The 14,812-nt window shown below is 29.0% G+C and overlaps 2 protein-coding genes across 2 annotated transcripts; both read right to left on the bottom strand.

Annotated features, from left to right (window-relative positions):
* Positions 1-2,346: 2,346 nt before the first annotated feature.
* Positions 2,347-6,508, bottom strand: LOC137824254 (myb family transcription factor RLI1). Its single transcript, XM_068629810.2, has 6 exons — positions 6,208-6,508; positions 5,181-5,266; positions 3,511-3,550; positions 3,357-3,414; positions 3,174-3,243; positions 2,347-2,884 (listed from the first exon to the last, which is right to left on the bottom strand). The coding sequence occupies exons 1-6, from the start codon at positions 6,317-6,319 to the stop codon at positions 2,534-2,536; spliced, it is 717 nt and encodes a 238-aa protein (XP_068485911.1). The 5' UTR covers positions 6,320-6,508; the 3' UTR covers positions 2,347-2,533.
* A 2,158-nt stretch (positions 6,509-8,666) lies between these two features.
* LOC137823906 (PHD finger protein ALFIN-LIKE 2) lies at positions 8,667-12,200 on the bottom strand. Its single transcript, XM_068629232.2, has 5 exons — positions 11,779-12,200; positions 11,656-11,688; positions 10,792-11,014; positions 9,627-9,747; positions 8,667-9,205 (listed from the first exon to the last, which is right to left on the bottom strand). The coding sequence occupies exons 1-5, from the start codon at positions 11,867-11,869 to the stop codon at positions 8,951-8,953; spliced, it is 723 nt and encodes a 240-aa protein (XP_068485333.1). The 5' UTR covers positions 11,870-12,200; the 3' UTR covers positions 8,667-8,950.
* Between the last annotated feature and the right edge of the window lie 2,612 nt (positions 12,201-14,812).

Here is a 14,812-nt window from a genome sequence, read left to right on the forward strand (position 1 = left end):
ACATGTTGCAATTTTATAGGTGTTTTTGAACGGGGTTGAAACTAAAAGAACTATTGAACCACTTATTGGTTGGTCGGTTTGCACCTCACTCTTTTTTCTCGAACGAATTCTTGTCACTCTCCACTCCTCGTCTCCTTAAACTCCGTGCTCTCGGATGGTATCTGTAAAAGATACTTCGACACTTAAGTTAAACTTTAACACTTGACAATTGACATTCAGTGTTTAATACTAGATGATCACGTACCGGATCCTTTGTGATTTATGCTTATTTATATAATTATCATGGTTCCTTTGTAATTATTGAATCTAATAAAAACAGATTAACTAATGTTAGATAATTATTAGTTTCGTTATTAGTCATGTCAGTCGACGGTTTTAACTGGATGCTATATAAAGTATTATCAGTATATTGAAGATCATATGCAATAACACTTTATTGATAGATAAAATGATAAAAAAAATTAAAATTTCTAAAAATGATTATTAGAATATACCTATAGGTAGTTTAATGAGTTTTTAGAGTAGAAAATGCATTGAAAAATTTGTTTCGTATTCATCCTAATACAGTGGCTAATGAGATAAGAAATAGAATCTTGCTACTTGAGAAATGTATGTTAAAGGAAAAAAGGCATTTGGGAATATTACAAATGTCTTCTAGGCATGTGATTGTAACTGACAAAGCTGAAATTTATAGATTCAAGGGTTGAATGAAATCAAAATCTGAAAGGAGAGTACAAGTACTATCCAGTTTTGTAAATATATGGAAGAATTAAGAAAAAAAAATGAATTTAAATTATTTTTAATTTTAATTTTTAAAAGATATAAAATTATTGTGTATATAAGAATAAATCTAATGTAAGTATTATTCAGTTTTGTAAATATATCAAAGAATTAAGAAAAAAATATGTATTTAAATTATTCTTGATTTTAATTTTAAAATAAATCTAGTGATGATCTCTTTATAATAAAATAATATATTTATAAAATTTATGCATATCAAATATCAATTAAGATAAATTAGTTAATTTAAGAAGTTTTACACAATTTTTTTTAAATGGATTATAAAGTAATTTGTTGGAGATTTTATGCCGTCAAAAGATAATGCTAAATTTCAGTATATAAATTGATTTTAAAAATGAATTAACCTTAAACTCATTTATTAATATATTTAAAAAAAATACAAAGTTAAGAATTCTTTAGAATGTAACCTAAGATAGTGTTTTAGATTAAACTTTAAAGATTATTTGATATAAAAGGTCTTTTAAATTTTAAAACGAAAAAATATAATGACTTGACATGATTTAAAAAAAATCATAATCAAGATTTCTAGTTTGGATCTTAATTAATTTCTATATCATGAGAATTTTGAAAAAATTAAAAATACTCCATGATTTTATTTTACAAAATATTCAAGATTATATATAAAAGTTCATAAAAAAATAGAACAAAGAAATTATAAGTTTGGTTAAAGAAAAGTACAATTTTAAATCTTTTAAAAGTTGTTTCAAGTTTATCAAAATATCATTATTTTTTTCAAATATGTAAATAATAATTCATAAAAAATATGCGGTTTAAAATACCATAAAAAATTTCTCTAAAATTATAAAAAAAAACTTTAGTGAGTACGGTTCTCATTAAGAATGAACTGAGAGAACTCCTACCGGTTGAACAATTCACTCATTTGCCTTGGGTCGGTCGTTACGCGTTCCTTCTCTCACTTCTCACTTCTCAGACTTGTTCAACTTGTCCTTTCTTCCTCTACTTTAGTCTTGCTCTACGTTCAGTCAAGTGAGTATGTAGTATTCGATATTCGGTACAATAAATACATAATAATGACGTACCATTTTTTTTTAAGTTGTGCTTATTTATATGTTTATAATGTGTCCTGGATCCTGTTAATCTTGGACTGAGATTAACTTATAAATTGTGATTAAAGGTGTATTACTAGTTCTTCGTACAGTTTAACCTTATTAATAATCTTTTGACCTTAATACATATTGAAAATGTTGGTCGCCAAAATCGGATACCAAGACTTGTGGAATTCGTCCGGTGATTCCAATTGGTAAAAGTACAATTATATTTTTGTTGTCATCCTTAAAAATAACCTAACAATCCTAGCTAATATCATATCATTTTTCTAATTATTTAAAAATCTTGATATATACCACAGTTTATTTATTTATTTATTTTTCTTAAATCTCAATCCACTCATGAGTCTAAAACAGTTGTGACAGAAATGGGAAAAACTAGTGGCTATTTATTAAACTTTCTAAGGCACAAAATTTGGTTTTATTAAGAAGTAAACAAAATTCATTTCATGAACATGTAAATATGATACATTATGAGTAGTATTCCAGATCATAATATCAATTTCTTTCATGCAGTCAAGCACTTGAAATAAATACATGATAATTATAGCCAAGCCCAAACTTTTATTTTGTCCAACACCATATTACAGATAAACCAAACATTATAGTAAGATCAACACCATCAATCTTTTATTAAGCAAACACATCTTCTAAACAAACCAAACTCAAAATAAGAAACTGGGATCCAAAGTTGATTGGCATGCTGCTGCAAGCTGACTCCAAGGAACATTCCATGTTTGGTTGTAGAATTCTGGTGGGGTGGATGATGCATGTTCAAAACTTGTTGGAAAAACACCCTCTTCTGAAATCCTTTGCTTTTTTACTGATTCATGCTCTTTCTCAGTTTGTGATTCCAATGATTCGGATTCCTCAGAAAGAGAAGGCAGAGGTGCAGTTGTAGAAGAAGCAAAAGACTTGCATGCTTTTCCAATTATTGTTTTGCTATGACTACTTTGTCCAAATCTCTCCAAGAACCTTCCTTGTGCTTCAATTTTTACCTTCAAACTTCTCTGAACCTTTAAACCAGTTAAACAAAATAAAATAAAAACCCTGAAGAAATCCTCTCTATCTTTGTTTTTATTCGAGGAAAATGAATGTTTTTCCTTTTTCATTACTATATATAATTGAAGATTTCACATCAAAAATTAAAAAATTTCATAATATATAAATGGTGTAATATAATATTAGAATTATTTTGAGTTTATTGTAACGAGAGTTTGTTGGTCTTATAGACTATCCGTTATCAAACGATATATATCTATAATATATAGTCACAGGTAAACCGAGAGATTGAGGTAAGCATACCTCTGTTTTATCACTCAAGCGATTTTGCATCTCTGTCTGTATTTGAAGGAGTTCCTTCAGTTGATGAGCACTGTTGATTACAAACATTAATAGTAAAAACATAGTTGAAATGTTGAAGCATGCAAAAAAGTTGGAAGGTGAGAAAAAGAAAATATTGTTGTTGAACTAAAATTAGTGACTCACGATATAGAACTAAAATTTGGAAGTATATCTGATATGCTTCTCTTCTCAAGTTTTCCTCCTTCATAGATAATTAAGGAACTTGTTATGAATTCAAATGAATTTGGTGTTATTGGAGCTAAATTAGCATCAATACTTGCTCAAGTAAGAAACTTACTTGTGGGGGACTCTGGAATCAGTTTGGAGATCCTGTATTTCTGAAAAAATCCATGTTGAACTTGTTAGATTTCTGAAGCTGATAATCTTTATTGTGAATTTTCAACTTAATTACTCTGTTTCATGTTCTACATATGAATAATGGCTTTGAAGTTGGAAATTTTCTAAACATAGATGTGTTATTCAAGACTCTGAACAATTTTATGTGATTTATATTTCTATACTATACAATGAAACATTATTTTTTTTTATTCTTAATGAAACATCCACATCCTATTCAACATTGATTTTCCAATTTAAAAAAATATAACCAAGTTAAAATTGTGAATAGATCTCAATCATTCGAAGAAGTAAAAGTAAATAAATATAATTTTTTTAAAATATTTCTCTTACTTTCCAATTTCAAATTGTATTAAACATTTGCAAGGTGAAATTGATTTGACAACATGGGTGATAATTAATTGAAAAAACTACTTTAAAAGTACTTATTAATATTATATAACATTAAATATATCATGTCTTGAATTTATTAATTTCAGTTGAAAACTAAAATTAACTTTAAGACATTGATATAAACTAATTCAAACATGATACGTGTGTAACCTTAATTTTAAAATAAATTTATTTAAAAAACTAAGTTGAAAAATTAAATTAGCATTAAAATATTTATATAAATTGATTCAAACATGATTTGTGTGTACCCTTAATTTTTTTTAAGAAAATATTTAAAGCTTATAATAACAAAGTAAATAAATGAAAAATATTTAAAATTAATAAAATGGAAAAATAAAGAATAGTTGGAATCAAAATTCCATATATTTTCATGTCGTAAAAGATAAATTACAATTTTATAATAAATGAAATTATCACTTTCTTTTAACTCTATACAATGTACATGTGAGTATTGAATTATAAATATAAATATGCATAGTTATATCTCAATAATACATTTGCCATAAAAAATATATATGATAAAATAAATAAATAGTTATTAAAATTTAAATCAGTGATTAAAAAATTGAGAATATAAATGCGTTAAAGTAAACTCTATCTAAGTATTATTTAGAATATATATACCAATTTTTAAGAAGAGTAATTCACATGGGTCCTTCTCAGTGAGACCTTAGGCCCAAATGAATTTATGGGTCCATTCTGGTGAATAATGTAAGGCAAATTCTCCCTGCACCGTATCAATTCCAACATGCACCAAATTTGCTGTTGAAAATGATAAAAATGTTCCTAAAAATATAAAAAAAAAAATCTTAAATAAAAAAAAGGATATAGATAAAAATTATTTCTGGAAATTTTTTTATGAAAATATTTCGAATTTGGATTTCGAGAACACATTTTTTAACTCTAATTTTTTTTATCTAGAATGTATTTTCAATTTTGTGTTCCAGATTTTTTTTTCCAGAATAATTTTTTTAGTTTTGAATTATATTTATTATTTCAAATTTTTAAATCCGGAATAAGAGTATTTTAAATTTTTTTAAAAATGATAGGGTGCAAGTTAAATTGATATGATGCAGGAAGAAGTTGCCATAATGTAAACTATGTTTGTTAAGTTTCACATTTTTTTTTTGTGTGGTTTTTCATTTTCATATCATTTCACATCTTTGACCAAGAAAAGATCTCTACCACAAAATTGAAAGTAAGAGAAGAGAGAGAAACCTGCAAGTGGCTTTTGACATGATAAATGTTTAGCTGAGAATTACCCAAAGCCTTCATTCCTTTCAATATACCTTTTGGTGTTGCCCCTACACAAACAAATCAAATTACTGCCAATAAAACTTATTCCTTATTAGTTTCTTCAAATATTTGATGTTAATTTATATATAAGTAAATTTTGTACATTAATAAACTTTATTTTTTTTAATTTTTTTCCTCTTTCAAAAATATTTATGGAAAAGTGTTTTTCAAACATATTGTTGATGTTTAACATTACTAGAAATCAAACACTCATAACTATCAATTTCTCTCCAACTAAATCTTTCATCTCACTATTTTTATGGGTTATCACTAAATGATATGCTATTGAGTTTGTTTAAATTTAAAATAAGTGTTTTTTTTAAAGGTAATTTTAAGAAATCACTTATTTAAGAAAACAAATATGATTTGCTTCTTAAAAATGATTTTTTTATAAAAAATACATGAAAAAAAAACTCTTTTGAAAACGAAAAAGAAGGGTATATTATCTTATATACGTAATAAATTTCCCGTGTTTAAACACAATGGCAAAACACTAGAATCATGATATTAATACCCCACAAAAACAAAGATTTAAAAAAAAAAACGTGTAATCTAAAGAAGTTTGATAAATTCCTTTCTGTAAATAATCCAAACACAGGAAAATCAATCAGAGATTTTACAATATTGCACGAAAACTTGAAGTTGAGACTTTAATCAACAATAAAAGTTAAGGTTAATTATATAATTAACAGGATTATTTATTGAGGTTGGTTAAAGATCAAAAGTGTTTCACAGTTTGGTCTAAGATAATCTGGTTCCACAGGGAAGGAAGTAAAGTTTGATTGAAGATTATTTTGTGGAAGAATCATAGTTGAAGAATGCCCTAGAGATTGAATGTTAAATTTAGCATATTATGAGGTTGTTGGATGAAGTTCCAGAGTTATGCAGCATTATTAGATGATGATTATGCATGGGATAATTGTGAGTAGTGATGGAAAGAAGGGCTTACTATCAGGGCCCCCTAGTCTATTTACAGCCACCACAAAGCGATCATGGAGTTCTTGTGTCCAACGTAGGCGTTCTTTGGCAGTGGCAGAGCCACGTGAGCGAGAGGAACCCATGGCTCAACTTTTGGGGTCTGAGAGGCCCAAGCCATGGGCTTGTAAAGAGGAGGATTATAGCAGAGAAGGGTGCAAGAAGGACAAAACACAGAGAATTAACCAAGGTGGCGATGTCAACTAAGCTGCATTGCCTTTCCTTAGATTCTGCTAACTGTCTATAGTTGTCCAAAAACTCCAACTCTCAAACTTAACTTTTGATGTTCATGTCTTCTGCTTTATTTCTTTGTCCCTATGGGAATTATTGGTTTGGTGGCGAGAATGCCTATGGTTCAGTCAATGTCCTTCATTACCTATGCCACACGTAGTTTCCTTGTCAATTTGATTTTCATTACTCCGTGATTTGGCATTAGTCAACTTGCATAGGAGTGAAGTAATAGTAGAATTTAAAAGTTATGAATGTGTTTGGATAGAGATGGTTTAGAATGAGTTACATGACATTATTTAATAAATTTTTTCATGAAATAGAAAATAGTAATCTTTTGGTTGAAAATTTAGAAATTATTTTAATAAATACTAAAATTATATCATCGTTTTTACGTTCTTATAAAAGGACTAAGATAATATCTTTTTCTGGTTTAATTGGTAGTTTCTTTTTAGTTGTAATGATCATTCATTTCTTTCATTTCTCCTTTAATTTCGAATTGGAAAGTGTATCTATAAAAGGTTTATTAATGTTCAAATAAGTGTTCAACATGGAGACGTAATAAATACAGTAACAATGACGTATCTTTACCTTATTTGTTGTACCAATTTATAAAATCTTATTGGATCTTTTTCTGTTGGATCGAAGTTAAAATATATAAAATGTTTTTAATGTTCAAACTAGTTTTCAACATGCAGATGTACTAAATATGATGTACTAAATATGGTAACAATAACATATCTTTATCTTATTTATTATACCAATTTATAAGATTTTATTGAGACATTTTATTGTTGGATCGAAATTAAGATATATAACATGTCGAAGATGTACATTAAAGTGATTTAATCTATGTTAATGTACATTTATTTTAATATAGTTTTCTTATGGGATTGTCGATATCAAATACTCAATATATTTTTGGTATGGGATCAGATACGGGTATCTCTTAGCACAGTTCGGCCCCTCAATGTACATATTGAGAACAGAAAGAGATAGAACAATTGCTTCCTGCACTCAACACAATTTCAAAAAATTTTAACCTTTATTCTGAAAATGAAAATCCAAAATTGAAAATAATGCATTCTGGAAAAAGTAGATCCGGAAAAGGTTATTGTGTTCTGGATATAAAAATCCGGAAATAAAAAATCAAAATCTCATTCTGGATAAAAAAAATTCAAAATTGAAAATAATACATTTCAGAAAAATTTATCCTAAAAAAGATTATTATATTCTAAAAAAGAAAGTCCAGAATGTAATTTTATATGTACCCATTTTTTAAGAGTATTTTTTTTTGTCTTTTTCCCCTTTAATTGGGTAGCAATTGCCTAGAGATGGATATGAAAAGATGGTAACAATGGTTGTAAATTATCTGATCCTTTTTTTTTCTTTTCTCTTTGCTACACATGGATCTCTCTACTCTCAACCATTTCAGTTTGATCTATAAATTTTTGTCTACTTTCATTTTTTTATAACTTTTTCTCTATTGGCAGGTTTCTACTCTTTTTCCAACAAGAGTCAACATAATATTTTTGAATATTTATGGCAAATTATAAGATAGATTGAATTATATGTATTCTTCAAATCATCTTCGTAAATCAATTAAAGAATATTTTTAATCAAAAACACATTTGGAAAATCAATTAAAAACTTAGTAACATATTTGTACATCCATGAAAAAAATACTTTCAACGTGGCAGAGACGAGGCCACGACAGTTCCGTTTTTGCGTTTCTCTCAAAGGACGCCACATTAATATTAATAAAAATGTAATAAAAATATGTTAACTCATTTTAAATAAAATTAAAACTAATTTAAGATCTTTCAAGCACAACATTAAAAAAAATGTTCAAAATATAAGAACCAAAAAGCTTATTATATTTTATTCCAGAACAATATTCATTCTACACTGAAATCTCAAAATCAGTCAAATCTAAGATCACAGGCTTAAGAAATCAAACAATACCCACACGATAAATTTAACAAAAAGCATTTCGGGATGTTAAAATAAGCTCATATCAGAAACAGAAAAACTAAAAGTCCCATAGAAATTCATTTAACCTTCAAGTTCACTACTCATGAAATTCACACATAATTCATTTTTTTCTTCGTTGAAGTCCTCTATGATAGAAGCATTCCACAAACATGATCTTTCCATTTACCCATCATGCAATACAATGAAAGTTGGATTAGAAGAAACTGTGGATAAGAAAATGTTGTTTTCTCTGTGATAAAAATTAAAAAAAAAATTACAATATAAACTCAAGCAAATATTCAACTAAATATAAACTAATCATCAAATTAAAATTTGTCATGTCCTATTCTGTACTGTGTATCATACACCAATAGTTCATCTTGGTAAAAAGAAAGTTGATCCCTAATAAATTTGGCCATTACATGAACTTCTGTAAGTGATGTAACAAAATTACACTATCTTGTAAGCCACGAAACAACACTCACCTCACATGCACCCTTTCCACTGTCTTCACTTTAGGGCCTGCCACGCCTCAGGCTGCATGATGGACATTTATACTGCTTTATGCTCTCAGCCTTTGCAGGGGTGATCTTAACGCACTTCCCATGGAACCACCTCTCACATATGTCGCAGCAAATCCAAAACTCGTCGGCATTGTAATTTCCACCACAGCTTCCACACAGTGTTTCGTTGTGCTCATCTTCATCCTCCTCGTAACCCTCGTCCGCAGCAAACTTTGGGGTGCTTTTAACTTGCCCATCATTGGCTCTCTGCATATAAATGTACAGGAATGGCATCAGATATGGAATATGCAACATGGCCTCACATGGTTTTGCATACACTAGAAGACCGCAGCTTCAACTAGTTGTGCAATAACATACAAAAACAGATATCATGGTACAGATAGCTTAGAATACTATTTGTTTTCAATTTTCTTTATCTTCTTATGAAATAGCAAAAGTAACAGATAAGGTGTCCGAACTTAAAAAATTCCATCAAGCTTACGCCAAACACACTCTTTACTATTTGTTATATTGGAAACTATTAAGTCTTGAGTAAGAAATCATTAAATAAGAAAGTGACATACAAAATTTTTAGATTTCTAATATATTTGAGCTAAAAAAAAAGTGTCCGTAAAAGAGAGTGCTGCTACTCAAGAAACAATTATCACTAGAAAAGAAATACACTAACCTTGGTGCTTCCCCGAGACTTGCTTCCGCTATCCACAGTGGGCTTGTCCTTAACTGGTTTCCTTTCAGTCACAACTTCAAAAACGGATGGAAGATCATTGATCAAACTAAACAAGCGTTTCCTGCCATGGAAAAATGGGTTAACCATCAATAGAAGGAATCATAAGCAGCAAATGCAATGAAAAAAAAATACCACAATAAAGAAATTCAATAGAACAGCTCTTGTAATAAGTAATTGCAGAAATTTCTAGTTGAAGGGAAAGCCATTAGCGAAAAACCATAGTAGTTAATCCCAGATAGCAGAGCAAAAAGCAGCCAAACCACAGAATACTACCAACCGAAAGTGCTATAACAGTATAGCAGTTCACAGGGCAGCTACTATTTTCAAGATAGCTGATTGGCAAACACCCTATATACAAAAGATAGCAGAAATTATATAAGCAATTTATATGTGATGGGGTATTTACATATATTAATAGGTGTAATATCAATTGGTATTCTGTCAATATGACAGACTTACAAGTGCTCAAAAATCAAAAGCCACTCAAAATTTAGGACATGTTCATCATTAATAGCCAGGAGTCATACTTTAAAGATACAAACATTATTAATCTATGTCTGGAAAAATATCCAAGGTCATAAACATACAAATTGAAACTAAAATGAATCAAAATCAAACAACTTCAAATTCTGACAAAATAATGTGTTAAGTGTAAGTGTGTGCGTGTGTGTGATCAAAAGGTAATTCAAACTGCCGATGTCATCATATTTTAGATATGTTGACAAGCATAAACTTTTATGAGGATATGCAGAGCCGTCAACATGGCACTCACTGACAACTTCAATTAATTTTATTTTATTTTTTAAAAAAAGTTGCTGGATGGACACATAAGCTGATCTTGCTGGTCACATAAGATTGTATTAAAAAACTTACTGCAAAACAAGGAAAGCGTGTGTAAATCTATCAGGCATCAGATGACAACAGACATTTGAGAAATTCGAATGTTGATAATTGCTTGAGACATTCATCAACCATAGTGATATAGATGAATGCTGAGCACCAAAAACAATTGTAAGCCATAAATTCAACATTAAACAAGGATAGAGAGCCACAATGAACTTAAATTATCACCACATACATGCATATCCATCATACTAGATCTTACCTTTCATTGCGATTAAGACGAGCCCCAAGGTAGAAGGCCACAGAAACCAACCACGAGTCACTGTGCACAGCAACCAGAGAAAGCCAGTCCCTGCGATTCATACCATCCCTAGCGAAATTGATTCCAAGCGCCGGCTCAGGGAGCTCTGGTGGAACTTCCTCTGCTGGCAGAGTAACTTCCCAGGCCTCATTCGGGTGTCCATAGAGGCACAAGTTATCCTTATCTTAAAGAAACACCAGAGACTTTAAATTTAATGGAAGGCCACAACACATTATTCAATCATTACAAAACCTGAATTTAATGGGAATCAAAACCCAGCATGAATGAGGTTGCTGCCATCTAACCAGACTCAAACATCAGAACATACCAATACTATCTCATTCAATATTTCCTCAACAACTAAGCGCGTGTTTGGATTCACATTGAATAATCTAAAATCCCAAATCAAAATTAAAATACCAGTGAACAGCAAGAGATTTTGAGACTCAAAAAAATCAATCTTGAGTTTTTACTCAATTTTAAAAAGTTCCACTACTAACTTGTTTCTAAAATAAAAACATCTCAGCATAAATGAATTCACTGTAAAATCAATATTAACCAAGACCAATTCCATGCCAAACCAGTTCTGCAAAAATACTCACCCACACGCACAAGAACTCACATTCCTCTCATTACTGCAGACCCGTGTCGTTTTACTCAAATTCCAAGCGTAAAAAACTAACTTACTCACTCCAACCAAAAAACTAATTTTGCAAATTCACAAACAAGACGAATCCCACGAAAACAGCCAAATAAAATGAACACGTAAGAAAAACAAAAGTATAGAACGAAGCCGAGAAAACCCAGATCCTAGTGACCCTCTACCTGGATCGCAGAGTCCGTAAAATTCATCAACGTCTGAAAGAAGAAAAGGGCAAAAAGGTGATTAGCAAGTGGGAGAGGAAATGAAAGAAAAAGAAAGAGGCATTGGAGAGAGAAGAGTAGTACCATGAGTGAGAGCGCGAATAACAGCGGTTCTTCTGGCGCTATAGTCCTTGAAGATCTCTTCAACGGTGCGCGGACTGGAAGCCATATCCATAACCCAATTGAGATCTAAGCGAAAGGGCTTGGGATTTGTTGAAGCTAGATGGAATTGGAGAGAAAGACCATGGGAATTGATCAAAGAGGGTGGAGAAAGAGAGTAAAAATACAAACTTGAAGAATGTGTGTATATGTATTAGTATAAGTAGTGCTCAATAAGGCTAAATTGCCTCATCCTCAACCATGTCTCACACTACTCACCCTTTCTTTCCACTAATAAAATAGGTTTGGTGAGAAATTAGGTCTAAAATAATTAATAGCTATCGGATCGATTTTCGGTCGTACAAATTACGATCATTTTTATGGAGCCACTTCAGGTGGTAAACATTAGGATCACTTTTATGAATTAGATAACCTTAAATATTTTTTTTTTCATAAATTTAAGAATAATCTTTTATGTATGATACCATAAAACAACATTGATGCCATGGAGGTTAGAATAATCTCTAACATTCGTATTGGAGACGATTCAGTTTTTACGGAGCGAGTTCGGGTTTTAATTTCTCAGTGAGTTAAACCATGTCTCTCATATATATTATATTATACTCTTTTTTTTAATTTATGATATCACTTATATTTTTTTATGTTTTTATACCACTATTTTCATGTTTATATATTTACAAAATTATTGCAGAATTTTATACTTATTTATGAAATATATTTAGTTAAAAATATATAATGATTCATAAATGAGACTTTAAATTTTGTATATTACCATTTATTTAGTATTTTTGTTAAAGAAAAAATCGAAAATTGATCTATCCAAGTCAATTAAGATTCCAATTTCAAATTTATATAAGATTGATTGGATAATGAATTAAGAAAACTAAATTGATTGGATGGAATGGTTTTTCTCTTTAAAATTGATCCAATTTAATTCGTATAACCATTATCAGATTTTACTATATATGTTCATGTTTCTATTAATGGTGTAACGTGAGTGTAGAAAATTATCACATATCCTCTCTATAAATAAATATAATAGTTATTTTGAGAGTGTTGTGGGAAGGAACAACTACTTATTGAATGTTATTAGAAGTTTTTATTTTCATTTATAGCATTTTTAGAAATTTTTCTTAAATTTTTATTTTTATTTCAAATTAAATTTCAGTTTTTCGAAAATGTTAGTGATTAAAAGATAACATCATATAATATAATAATATGCATTGTTCATAAATATAATCTATATTTATTTTATACATGTTAATTAGATTTAAAACACTCTTAAATTGTAAATAATCTCTCAAATTTACTTAGAAGTTTAATAATAAAATGTAACTTCACCAAGGAGTATATTGATGTTGACAGATATAAGTTATTAGGCATCATTTAATTTACAAATTTTAAATAAATGTTAACAAAATTTGTGTCCAACTTCTTTCGAACAACTCATATTTATTTATTTATGTTTACATATTTACTGATAGAAAAAATTACATCCAAACTCAGTTTTCATTAAAAGTGGATTTTGCATATGACTTATCTAAGTCATTGAATTTATTTTTCTTATTTATATTTTTCTTCTTTATACATCTTTAAAGAGAAGTTCATTCAAATATGATCTAATATAATATATTTCAAACATCTTAGTTTTGCATTGTCAATTCTCATATTTGTTCTGTCTTATTTAAGGGTTCAATGAAACAAAAAGTAATGTCACCCAACAACTCTCATACTTACACGAAACTATGTTTGTTGCAAATTTGAACATTCATTCTGATAGAGAGTAACAACATGATAGAAGAAAGAAAAGTATTTTGTATGAAACCAAAAGCCAAACAGGAAAAAAGTTTCTATGTTTCAATAAAGATAACTCGTCAAAAGCAAAATTTTGTTTTATTCAAAAAGAATAAATTTTATATGATAATGTCCATTATTTTTAGTGTTATGTAAAAGAAGACTTCGAAGATCAAGTTACAAGCCACACACGAATATAGAATGAAGTGAAAAGAAAGAAAAGAGAAGCAAAGAAAAGCTCTACATTTTCGAATACCTTATACTCTATATTGTTTTCGAATATCTTATGCATCCAATAACTTTGAATGAAAATTCATTCCATTAAAAAAAATCATTAAATAATAATTAATTTTAAAAATAAAAAATAATTAATTTATAAGCTTCAAGATTCATGAAAAAGAACAAATCAAATCAATCATTTATAAACATTTCTTTAAATGTTGTCATATAAAATTTTAATATCAATCTCATTATTTATATAGACAACACATGGATCTATTTTCAATCACAATCATTGGATTTAATTTCAATCTCATCGTCTTCTGAAAGACTCATTAAGTATGTCCCTACTAGAGACTAACACTTGATCCAAAGATTACCAACGAATCCAATAGAAAAGATCGGATAAGTTCAAACATCAAATACCAAGTATCTACAGCGGGACCCAGTGTGTATGAACTCTCTCTTAACTTCTCACCGCCTGATATATTAGTCTACATGACTTAGATCATCAGTGAAGCTAGAGGATCTCCATTAAACATAGGTTTTTCATATACTTATTGTACCATCAAACAACAACTCATACATTATCCCAAATGTATGACATCAATTTCATACAATTTTCATCATTCATATATAATACATATCATTCAATCACAACATTTTAAAAATTTATACCATTCAATAACCTTTTTCAACATAAAAAAATAATATGTAACTTTCAAACTATCAAAATATAATATTTATATATGTTTACACAACATAAAATCAAATAATTTTATCAAATAACATCCCTACAAGAGAAATTGCAACTTGGGACCACGTCCCCTTCATATTCAATTCTTCTAGCCTAGCGAACTATTGAAAGTTAAAGTTAGCTTCCCTTAAATTCCAATGATGGAAATTCTACCTCAAACAGGGAACAACTCCAAAATTTAGGAACTTATAGCAAGTTATCCAAATATTACCAAATTTTAGTACGAGC

Source organism: Phaseolus vulgaris, chromosome 8 (assembly GCF_051622355.1).
Source record: "Phaseolus vulgaris cultivar YP4 chromosome 8, ASM5162235v1, whole genome shotgun sequence".
Classification (NCBI taxonomy): Eukaryota; Viridiplantae; Streptophyta; class Magnoliopsida; order Fabales; family Fabaceae; genus Phaseolus; species Phaseolus vulgaris.

Excerpts from the sequence above, each read along its gene's own strand:
- LOC137824254 (XM_068629810.2), bottom strand. The coding sequence starts at position 6,319 with ATGGGTTCCTCTCGCTCACGTGGCTCTGCCACTGCCAAAGAACGCCTA. Across the intron at positions 5,267-6,207 it reads TAGACTAGGGGGCCCTGATA|GGGCAACACCAAAAGGTATA; the intron begins GTAAGCCCTTCT and ends TTGTTTGTGTAG. Across the intron at positions 3,551-5,180 it reads ATGTCAAAAGCCACTTGCAG|AAATACAGGATCTCCAAACT; the intron begins GTTTCTCTCTCT and ends GGATTTTTTCAG.
- LOC137823906 (XM_068629232.2), bottom strand. The coding sequence starts at position 11,869 with ATGGATATGGCTTCCAGTCCGCGCACCGTTGAAGAGATCTTCAAGGAC. Across the intron at positions 9,748-10,791 it reads CGTCTTAATCGCAATGAAAG|GAAACGCTTGTTTAGTTTGA; the intron begins GTAAGATCTAGT and ends TTTCCATGGCAG. Across the intron at positions 9,206-9,626 it reads AGTCTCGGGGAAGCACCAAG|AGAGCCAATGATGGGCAAGT; the intron begins GTTAGTGTATTT and ends ATTTATATGCAG.